Below are 12,647 nucleotides of genomic sequence, written 5' to 3' on the forward strand. Positions count from 1 at the left end.
CGAATTCCTCCGCTAGCTCCATTTATTTGCCATTCTTATGTTGATAGTACTGATCTTTAACTCTGGTGATGTTGATTTGGGGTTTGTTTTTAGAATTCTTCCAGTAGCTGACTTTTCGCTGTTCGCCCTGGTTCCCTGGCAAAAACAATGGAGGCCTTGTTTAACCGGGCGACGCCCCAGCCGGCATGAAATTTTGTTATGTTGTACCATCATTTTGTATTTTGGTTTAACCAATAGGAATACAATTTGGTCGGCTAAATCCCAAATTGCCAGCCCATCCTCGTTCGTTCAGTATCAAAGTAGATACCGAACAGGGTGCACCACGAGAAGGTGAGGATTGGACATTAGGTCAGAAGCCCTGGTTGGTTCTCCGCATTCCTTGAAAGGCTATGTGGAGGTCTCCTCTCAGTTATACAGCTGTGACCCTTAAGCACCCTTATATTAAAAACTTGTCTATATTATATATAAAAAATTGCCTACCACATCACAGTTCACACTTCATGCACACAAAATAAATGAAACTCAGAAAACAAAAACAGCAACTCATGATAAATGACAACGTTCGACTGGATTAGTTGATACAATAACCAATCAAAGCCTCTAGCTGCTATTGTCTCATAGCTCACTCTGCCTCACCTTCTGAGTATTTTAAAACTACTAGAAAACTTAAGAATTTGACCAGTGGCGCCATCTGTATATCTTTTCAAAGGTGTATGTATTTTGAACGCACACTCGAGCTATTAATGCGAATGTGATGCAATGTTCATGCATTGAAAAGTGTCCTCTTCACGAAGCATTAGTATATTGTGTTTACTTTTAGGAATCATGCAAAGTCTGGAAACAATTAGGGGAGTCTTTAACGGGAATAAATGCAAAAATATAATATCGGTGATAATGCTATTTGGTGGATGAGAACCACGCACCCTGAATATTCACCCCTGATAGAAACATATACTGTTAAAACCTTAGTCACTATCATTTTTGACAATATCAATAATTCCTAAAGAAAGGAGTGCTGCTGCAGTTATCTTTCACCCGCCCTTTCATATATTTCATGCTACATATGTATGAAAAAAGTATCAAACATTGCATGTGAACCTTATGTTATTTATAACTGAGAAATTTACATAAATAAGAAAGTGAAATTATTTTATTGAAGGTCTGTAAGAAAAGATTACGTAGTTTTTTCCATGCATATAATATACAATCACGACAAACTTCGAACTGTTCTTACCTTCTGAGTCTGAATCTGTTTCCAAGTGATCAAAGTCAGCTTTGATATAAGGAACCTAATGGATGTTACATAATTTGTAATTTAAAAAAGCAATTAACCTCTTTCTAAATATTTAAAAGTAAATATTTAAAATTAATATTTATTATCTACCATTTGATGAGCATAAATTACTAAATTCAGTAACTGCTATATTTCAGTTTTATGAGTTCAAAAAGTTCTAATAAATTTCTATCACAGCATTATTTTAGTATTACAACATGTGTATATGATGTCAACTCTGATATTAAGCTGTATTTTCTCTTCTTCACAATTTAGTTTATTTTACTATTGTGGAAAGGGTTTTCAAAATGTAGTGTTTTTTTTTTTTTTTTAAGTTAAACATTAATCATTTTTATGTGACATTTTGGTTAGAAAGTTGCATTTTTAACTGCAATGTGATAATTCCTTAATACTGTTAAGGAATCATCACATATTTTATATTTTAAATTACAAAATCAAAAATGAATAAAAATTTTTAACTTATAAATATAATTTTTATTTACATATTTTTGCAAGTTCTAAACATGTTAAAGAAAAAATCTGGCTGAAAGAATTCCTCCATATATGTGGAGAGAATACTCTGATTTCATGTTGACATCACATGCATACACACCAGCTGAAATTATATTGTGCCCATTGGTTCTCAGCCATTTTTCGTGATGTGAAAATGGCTATTTTCACAAACATCTAATGCTGGTCACATTATCACAAATAATTAAGGGTTGGGTTCCAATCACTATTGCATTTTACTAATCAAAACAAATGATGAAAAATATTAACTCTTTGTTCATCTGAAAGAAGTTGGTGATGCTCTAACTTTTTTTTTAGAAATCAGCAGACAGCCGGTCTCAACTGCTCACCATTAGCAAGGTTGAGTGTATTCCCAAGTAAGTTAAATAAGAGGCAATGGTTCTTAATGAATGTTTATTTATACTTGTGGGTATGTACGTGTGTTCTATGGTCGATTTTGATGAGATGCTTGAAAAACTCTGGAATTAGCTGGAAAGACTTCGTCTGGTTGATTAACTAGTACCGAATATTATAAAGGTCTTTCTTCTGCAAACTGTATCATGCATGAAATTACTATGAGAAAAATAAAACCTAAAAAAAAAAAAAATAAATAAAAAACAATAAAAATAACAATTAAAAAAAATCCTTCTTCACAGTTTAAAGGATAATTTCTGTAGCATACTGGTTAAAATCATCTATTATAACCATTCAATTATTTTTTTGGTTTTAAATACACAATTTTTTTTCCATCTCCACAGAATTTTTTCCGAATGGAAAAGCTTTTTGTGTCTCTTGCTAATTATATTAACTTTATGTTTTTGTTTAATACGCTTCTAGGATATTATATGCTAATAGGATATTAATAAATCAAACATGCTTCTAGAATAAAAAAAAAAGCATTTCTTTAATAATCTTTTTAAACAGTTTGTCTATACTGCACAATTCAGATGGCTTGGTTAGAAGAGTCACAATTCCTAAATGACCAAATGGCACTTCATTGTATCAATATATAGAAAGGAAAATAAAATACAGGTAACCCTCATATAACGCGGATGTTAGGTTCCATAGAAATTATGCATTATGTGAGACTTAGATAACATAGAAAAAGTAGGGTTAGGTTCCGAAATCGTTTTTTTTTTTTTAAATTATATAAACAACAATAACATATCCAACAAAAACAATATTTTTATTTAATTCGGGTGATTCATGTAAGTTAAGAAAATATAAATTATGAGGCAAATACATAGTATAAAATTATAAATTGTACATAAACTTCATTGCACCCAATGCATAAATGTTTTAGACACAATAAAATAAAGCGCATATCGCATATTTTAATCGTCATTACTGTCTTCAGAAATAATATTTTGTAGATGTTCTTTATTTATGAGTGTTCGGACGTTGTCAACACTTGAAATCTCTTGGACATCATTTGTATAATTCTCATTGCATACTTCGGCTGGTTTAGTTATCAAGAAATCAGTAATAAGACCCTGCTTACCACTATGCTGCAATTTTTTATTAAGTTCATAATATGACACTTAACCAATATCCAATTGTCTCGTGAATTTTCCCGAGTGCTCCATTGAGGGATCATTATCCGCAAAATAACTTCCTAACCTTCTGCTAATTTCTTTAAATTGAATTCTTTAACGGATTCATCACAATCAGAATCTTCGGCAGAACTTTACCCACCATTTGGTTCGACGTCATCTATTAATTGTACCAGTTCCTCCTCATTTAAATCTGTTTCCCAATTAATTCACTAATTTCGTTTTCAACCATATCGCAAGAGCCCTCTCCACCAAAAAGGTGTGTGACGTTTATTATACGACTTAGCTCGGCATCCACTGGAGGTACGAAATTTTGTTCCAGAACAGCTTCAGGCCATATTTTTTTTTCCAGCAAACATTCAGCATAGAGGGTTGTAATTTCTCAATGGACAGAAAAATAATTTTCACACAATTCAATATTGAAAACACTTTCCATGCCTGAGGCAGTGTCATGTTTGGATTAGATTCCATTTTTTCCAAAATTAATTGGAATGTTCGGCGAATATAATATGACTTAAATGTTGATATTATTCCTTGGTCGAGTGGTAGAATAAGTGAAGTAGTATTAGGCTGCAAAAAAGTTTTATTTTAATATTCGGATGGCTTAGATTTGTTGGGTGGCCTGGTGCGTTATCTAAAATTAGTAGAATTTTGAAGTCCATACTCTTTTTCTTTGTGTAACATTCTTCATCGTGTACAAAACACTTGAAAAACCAATTTTCAAAGATGCTAGCTGTAACCCATTCCATTTTGTTGGCCTACCAATAAACTGGTAGGGTGGACTTGTCAAGCCCTTTCATCGGACGAGGATTTGCGGATCGGTTAATAAACATTGGTTTGTCATGTAATCACCTGATGCATTACTACAAAACAGTAGAGTAATTCTATCTTTGCAAACTTTGAATACAGGAGCTGATCTTTCATTTTTCGAAATATAGGTGCGTTCTGGCATTTTTTTCCCAACATAACTCAGATTCATCCACATTAAACTGCACTATAACCACCTTCTTCAATGATTTTTAAAAGTTCTGCTGGGTATTTCCAGGCAGCTTCAACATCTGCTGATGCTGATTCTCCCTGGATTTTAAGATTATACAAAGAAAACCGCTTTTTAAAGTTTTCGAACCAACCCTTACTGGCACAAAATCCATGCTGAGAGATTTCTTCTGAAGAATCTTGATCAAGTTCTTTTAAATATTTATAAACTTTGAGAGCTTTTTGATTAATAAGATGTCCATCCAAAAGAATTTTCTTTTGAGTGCAATCTTCTATCCAAATCATTAGAGATTTTTCCATTTTTTCTATTAGAATATCGCATACACGAGCAACTTGCTTTGCACTTACCGTTGATCCAGCAATAACACTTTCTTGGATTTTATGTTCATTTTGTTTGATTGTTCGAATTGTTCATTCATTTAAATTCAGTTCTTGCAACAACTCCTGGTTTTTCTCCAATTTTCAACCGATCCAAGATTTTAATTTTTTCTTTGAGAAATGAATTTCCTCTTCAGTGTTGTTTTTTCCCCTTCCGTTGCAATTTTAGTGGCTATTACAATAAAAATAAACTTTTACATAAAAAAAAGCATTACATATTGCATGTAACTCACCAGAAAATAAACTGCTCAGCTTGAGAATAACACACTGATGATTTTAATGCGCTTTCCTGGCAGAAAACAATGACAATTTTCAACAATAAACACTTTATAGAGTAAACCCCAGATGGCGAACCTATGGCACTCGTGCCAGGGGTGACACGCCTGAGAATTTTGCTGGCACGTTAACGATTTACAGGTGATATCCTTTTGTACGCTTATAAATTATTCAACTTTTTTAAAAAATTATTACAATAAGTACAAGTTGAATTTTGTTTTACACGAGAGAGCAGCTATGAAGATGTGCATACAATTGGTGCAGTATTAACAAAAGATCGCACAACCCAAAGACAATTGACAAGTATTGAGTTGAAATGCTAATTCTCTTCAGTAGAATTCCATAACATCTGAAACTGTCATAACAACATTCACTATTAGTTTTAACACATTCACGACAGGGTGTCATTTATCGTTCCGATGGAACTTCTCATTACCGGCTGGCTCAACTCTCACAAAGTTTCAACCCTTGGTTGAATTTTATGGCTGCTTGTTTGCGTTTGAGCTGCACAGGAACTCACACATGCATTATATGGCATGTTTCAATTCTTCGTAGAATTTTATTTGAAGTTGGCCTTTTGTGATCTGTCATAATAACATCGAGAATTTCAAATGCAATAAAACAAACACTTATTTCATAATTGAAAATTTGGACAATAGTTTTTAGTTAGATACTGTGTTTCAATGCAACATATGGTTTTGCTCGAGTGTATACAGCATAGTTTCTGTGAGAGGAAGACATGTAATTCATTAGTTAGCACCGTTTTTATTCTAGCTGTCTCTAATTGTGCTACTTGTTGAGAATTACAAAGACTGCAAAAGCTTCTGTATAGAGGGATACAATAAAACTAAATTCGATACTTATAACTACTTGCGCGATACGGGCAGACACAAATTTAACAAAGATAAAATTTGATTTTTAAGTAGCGCGGTGAAAAATATATGAAAAAAAAATAAAGGGTTACTAGAAATTGTAGACTGCGTTGTATAAGTACAGCATTGTACGAGGGTTACCTGTAATGTGAAAATTAATGAGTGATTTTTCACTGCATATTTCAAGCAAAATTTACCTAATATTTCTCACTATATGAGATAAACTAGCATTCATAGATGAGATGACCTTGAGTGATGCTACATCACTTATGCTGCTTATGATATGTTAAGTCCCATGTTTGTTATTTAATCATAATTCATGGGATACTTAAGTTAACTTTTCAGCATGCTGATATGATACCATTAACACTGTATTTATAAATCATATTTATATTAAATGAGCATAAGAAGAAGAAAAAGAATAAGACCAAATAATGAAAGTGTGAAAGGCATAGAGAAGAAAAGAGAAAAAAAAATAGATATGTTATTTTTGAGGAGGAAAAGAGACTGCTAGATACAGAACAGAACGTAGCCTACAGCATCGACCCATATATGAAAGGTTTGCAAAAACTACAGCACAGTGCTATGTGTCAGGATCAATAATAGAACATTGTCTACAGAGTGCCCTGGGTGGGCAGGAGGAGAAAGTAAGGATCTACTGATATGTTTAATGAACAGCTGGAGGCTGCAGTCTTTGGAAAAATCACCATGAGGAAGGTTGTTCCAATGATCATAGGCAGATGGAATGAAACAGGAGGAAGAGTAGTTGATTTGGTAGATTTAAAGTTAGGTAAATGGATGCTGGATAGCAGCAGCTTCTTTTCTTACAGGAAAATGAAAGATTGTAGTGAACATTTAGGTGGAATATCGTCCTTGAAAGAATCCATAGGAAAATATGCAAGGCAGAAGCAGGACATATATGAGAAAGTGGTCATAATCATAATATAAAATAATGAAAAACATTCATGAAACACATAAAATGTATGCAGAAGCTTTGGGAGCAAAATTAAACTTAAGAAAAAGCAATGGCCAAGTGAAAGACAAAAATATGGTGTATTTACCTAGACAACACCAGAACTGGACAGAAATACACAGCTACTTCAACAAAGTCCTACAGAACTGGTACAATGTATTGGCAACCTCTTCACTCCAACAAAGAATGATAATCATAACCAAATGGAAGCCAGTTCTGGCACACACACACTCAGAATTACTACAACACCAGGCAACTTCCTCCTCCATCATATTAAATCAACAATTATACATTTCCTATGGAACAAAACAAACCAGAAATCCTGCTCAGCATATAACGCATTTAAAACTAAATGCACTCAACTAAAAAGATCGTCCCTACCAGCTGTGCTCAGAACTTCTATTTTGCAAATCAACACAGCTGGTATGGATGATCTTTTTTAGTTTGTGATGCAGCTCTTGACTTTTCAGTGCTGGATTTGGTAGTTGGAAAGGTGTTGGTCAGGAAGATATTCCGAGGACCATGGATAACAAGAGACATTCTGGTAGCTATTTTTTAAGAATGTATTCAAGACCAAGTATATAGATTTCTCAACTGGATTCATAGACTGTTCAACTGGATATCACTTTCTCTTTCATGCATTGACATGGGTTGGTATCAAAACCACTAGAGATATTCTAAGAACTTAAAGTGGAAAACCTTCAAATATCTGTCAATATAAACTCCAAGATACAATCACAACACCAACAAGTGAAATTAGCAGTCACCAAAGTCTTTTCAGCCCATGTAATGGTGCATGGCATCCAAATACCCACCAGGAATTTACAACTACCTTTCCAACTTACATCATCTAGCACCTCTATAATCCACTAACTACAGAAAATATATTTCTCAGTGATGACACTGCATCCACCCTTGACAACCATATGTACAATTCAAATTCCAATTGAAATATCTCATACGAGACTATTAAGCACAAACTAGGTGCAGATATAACCAAGTGATGCCACTAGTAGCCACCAAAGAGACCAGTATGCACACTGCATAGGAAACATGCAAGACCCTTGCGGCCAAATCCATGCCTCACAGAACCTTGCATACCAACTTCACCAACATCCGTGGCCTCAATTCCAACCTTAATAGCATCCATCACCATCTGCAGTCTGCCAAATCCCACCTACTCTTTTTAACAGAAACATAAATCTCACCTTCCCCCAGCACTATCCATCTAAATCTCCCTAACTATACATTATTTAACTCCTTTTGATCCAAGGGTGGCATCTGTGCATATATCCACTCACTGTCATACCCTGCCAGAGAACACCTAACCTAGAATCGCCCAACTTCGACCTTCTTTGGCTAAAGCTATCCCTCCCCCACTCAGTCAAATTTATCTGTCTCTATCGCTCTCCTAATACCACCAATCATTCTGAACTCTTTCATTTCCTCTCCCTAAAAGTTGATTTTCTCCAGTCCCACTTTCCTAACAGTGAAATCATCCTCCTGGGTGATTTTAATGTCCATAACACCAATTGGCTATCCTCTTCCAGTTGTACAGATCCTGCAGGTAGAGATGCTGAAACATTTGCCATCACTAATGACCTTACACAAATTGTTCAAAAGCTGACCAGAATACCAGATAACCCAAACCACTCCCCAAATATCCTAGATCTCTTCCTTACTGATGACCCCCTCCAAATATGTAGTGAGCCCCTTGGGTAATTCTGACCACAACCTAGTGCTCATCTCCTCCTCCATGCAACAATGCTTACACTGTCACTCCCACACAAGAGTAGTTTGGTGTTATAACAGTGCCAAATGGGATAGCGTCTGAGACTATTATGCTTCATTCCCGTGGTTGAATTATTGTTTCTGGTCTTCCAGACCAAACTTATCACCAAAGTGATCTCCACCGGCATGAAAACATACATTCCCCACACTACTCTGAACTGTTGTCCCCAAACTAAACCCTGATTCTCCAAAAGATGTGCCAATGCGGTACAAATGAAAAATCAGACATACCATAACTTGCTCAAATCACGAACCCCATCCTCCTTCAATGCCTATACTGAAGCCTCGAAACAGATGCAAGAAAATTAGCAATGCTTCTAAAACAGAATCTGAATGGGCTAAAAGCAGGAAGCTTGCAGCCTGTCCAAATGGCATGCATGCCTTTTGGTCTCTTGCCAAAGCAATTGGTTGTAACTTTTGCCCTACACTACTCCCACTCTATCATAACCAGATGCCTCAATTGCAACATCACCCACAGAAAAAGCTAACCTCCTGGCCTCACACTTTGCCTCCAATGCACACATAACTGACAATGGCAAATGCCCTCCGGTCATTCCAACTGCCCAACATGCAATGCCCCCTGTATCCTTTGCCAAAAAGATATCATAAACCTTGTCTAAATTAGACACAAAAAAGTCTCCTGCCCCTGATGGCATTCCTCCAATTGTCCTGAAGGTCTGTGCAACAGAACTGACCCCTATCCTATGCCATCTGTACACACTCTCTTACTCCACTGGTGTATATATCCAAAAACCTTGAAACTGGCCCACATTCAACCCATTCCTAAAAAAAGGGAGATAAATCACTACCATCTAACTACTGCCCTATCTCACTCACTTCAGTCCTAACTAAAGTGGAGAAAACCATAAACTCTCAACTCCTACTTTCCTCGAAGGTACCCAACTATTAAGCGACCACCAGTACGGATTCTATCGAAACTGATCAACAGGAGATCTACTCTATACATCACCCATCGCTGGACAAATGCCATGGAGAAATTCGGCAAATCCCAAGTGGTTGCACTTGATATCTCTAAAGCCTTTGACCGGGTCTGGCACCAAGGCTTACTAAGCAAACTCCCATTATTTGGACTGTCTCAGGACTTCTGCAGATGGATTGCCAGCTTCCTGTCTGGACGTACACTATGTGTGATGGTAGATGGCTCCCTATCCTCTCACCATCCAACTAATGCTGGTGTCCCACAAGGTTTAGTTCTCTCACCGACCCTCTTCCTTCTATACATCAATGACCTACTTCAGTTGACCTCTAACCCAATACACAGTTTTGCAGACAACAGCACATTACACTCCTCCCTCTCATTTGACAAACCCTACTCTACACTTCGACACACAGAACATCAACCACCACTGCCATCGTCCAATGGGGCTCAGATAACCTTGTAACTTCAATGCTAGTAAAACGCAGTTCTGTCTTATTTCTCACAAAAAAGAACCATTTCCCCCCAACATTGTTTTTAATAACACTCAAATTCCCAGACAAGATGAGATTTCTCTTCTCGGAATTACCCTGACATCAAGACTCTCCTGGCATAAACACATCACAACCATTGCATCCTCAGCTTCCAAAAAACTAGGTTTTCTCTTTAGCTCAAGATGCTACTTCACCTCTAAACAGCTGTTAACATTATACAAATCACAAATCCTGCTAGCTATTGAATACCGCTCTCACATTTGGAGTGGGGCTCCTAAAAGCTCCCTAAAAATGCTTGACTCAATACAGAGGAGAGCAATTAGACTGATAAATGACCCATCTCTCACTAACTCGCTCCCCTCACTTTCACATAGACGCTTGGTCTCTGCAACTTGTATTTCCATGGGAAATGTTCATCTGAAACAGCATCAATAATTCCCCCCAATATGTACTAAGCCCATTGAAACACGTACAGCTGGCGCCCAACATCCTTTCACACTACACCTTGAAACCCACAGAACAAGTTTCCTTTCCTCTTCCTTCATCCCTGCTACTGCGGAATAGTCTCCCCCCCGACGTATTTCCCAAGGAATACAACATACGGGCTTTTAAATTAAATGTTTAATTTTCTTTAATTTTAACAAGTTTCTCCTTTCCCAACCCACTATCCATATAAGGTACTAACATACTATAGGTTGACCAGCCAACCTCTCGTATATGGGCCCAACATAAAAAAGTACAACATCCAGCCAATGTCAATAAATCTGTATACAAATTCAAGCTTATGGCTCAGATCTGTGCATATACTGCAACATAATGGCAGCATCTAAAGCATATCTGATAAGGGCCAAGTTTCCAGGTGTGAAACTGGACATATTCCAAGGTATATCCGATGTGTATGCCTCATAAATCACATGCATGGATCATAAGAGACTGAGAATATGCAACTACCTCTTCACTGATGCAAAAGCCACCATGTACAGTTTTTTCATAGACTGAATAAGTAATGGACCATTGGGCTTCTTATGTATTTCTTATATTATTTCTTCTGACTAAGAAGAAAACTACACACAAGATTATTCCTTGAATATCACCAATGCAGAGAATGACAAAATCTATCTCAGTTCACTGAAGAATGAAATCCATTCTTCAGTTAACAATTCTTGCAGCTGAGAGTCCATTCCAAACTGAACAGATGGAAAGAAAGAAGTCAAATATCTTAATGATGCATATCATTCTATCATTACATTTTACATTGTGCACATGCATATAATTGCAATTACAGTAATTTCTCAATTATTCATCTGGTAATTCAATTAACAACAAACTCAGTTTATTTATCTGACCCCCTAATGGGACTTAGGTGACTTATGGTAAATAATTCTTTTTTGTAATCACTCAGAACTGGATAACTGAGATAACTATTTAAATGAGTGCCAAATTTTTTTTTCCCCCTATGGAAGGGATGGATACCTAATTAAGAACTTGATGGAATTAAATTAAACTTAATTAAAAATTGTATCAAGGTAAATTAATCAGCCTAGAATTGTAACATTATCCCTCAGCCACTTTAACAAGGTAGTTAATTATTTTGATAGAAGTACTGCTTATATTACATAATAATCAGTATGATTTTATGGAGAAAAGAAAAATATTATCCTGTATACAACCCAGAATGCTAAACTGTTGCTGGAGAATCTAGGTTGTTTGAAAAAAATCCAAAAATCAAGATAACTACAGTAGATTATTTTACTTTGGGTTAGAAATGGGGAATGTGTGCTGAATTCAAGATACAAATGTTCAAATGCTTCATAATGTTAGTGAAGTGATACCCAAGTGAGAACTTTGCGGACTGAGGCGGAGAATGATTCCATGTGAAGAGCAGTTGAACATGGGTCACTTGGTCCTAAGATATTGGAGAAATCCATTCTGAAGTGGGACATTGCAAGAAAAAAAAGCTCATCCTGCCGGTAGACCAAAAGGGAATCAGGTTAATATTTCCGGACACAGAGTCGGCCCCTTTGGGCCAAGCATGGTAACACAACCGAACTCAGAGAAGTCAATGGGAGTCCCAGGGAGAGTTGTCTTTTCTTTGTAAGGGTTTGACTCCCTGGAAGTGGTTTGTCGAGAGATAGGGATGCTATCCCCGTAAAGCACCATGCCTCCTACGGTGTCCGGAGTACTCCTGTCAGCCCCTGAACATCCGAGGGAGAGAGTGCGATTTTCATGCTGGACTGTACCCATATCCACAGAAGGTCTCCAAGGTGAACAGCCTCTAGTCGATACAGCAATGCAGGTAAGGGAAGTTGGCATGATGGATCCGTAACCTCAGGACAAGGATTGGCTCCGAGGACTGGGCCAGTCAGGCTGGAGGTTTGGAGCGAGTATGGCACTGCACCTGGACTGTGCGAAACTGTCCAGTGATAGAACAGTTGAACCCAGACCAGCATTGGGGTATTCTAGTGGAATGCCTCAGCTGTGCGGCATGCCAGATGGCCCACCTGGCACAACTATTTTAGTCAGCAACTAACAGCCAACCCAGAACTAGCATGGATCAGGGGAATCCAACTGTCTAATTAAAACAAAGCAATCTG

At 36.8% G+C, this 12,647-nt stretch overlaps 1 protein-coding gene across 1 annotated transcript in view; it reads right to left on the minus strand.

Moving 5' to 3' along the window:
- The window catches only part of LOC150103097 (putative ATP-dependent RNA helicase TDRD12), a 623,943-nt gene that overhangs the window by 19,924 nt on the left and 591,372 nt on the right, over window positions 1–12,647 (minus strand). The window contains exon 28 of the mRNA XM_090397898.1: window positions 1,235–1,289. Coding sequence (XP_090254024.1) covers window positions 1,235–1,289 — 55 coding nt within the window. The remainder of the gene's footprint in view (window positions 1–1,234; window positions 1,290–12,647) is intronic.

The sequence above is a fragment of the Typopeltis vanoorti genome, chromosome 9 (genome assembly GCF_054136105.1).
Source record: "Typopeltis vanoorti isolate ZY-2024b chromosome 9, IOZ_Tvanoo_1.0, whole genome shotgun sequence".
NCBI classification, from domain to species: Eukaryota; Metazoa; Arthropoda; class Arachnida; order Uropygi; family Thelyphonidae; genus Typopeltis; species Typopeltis vanoorti.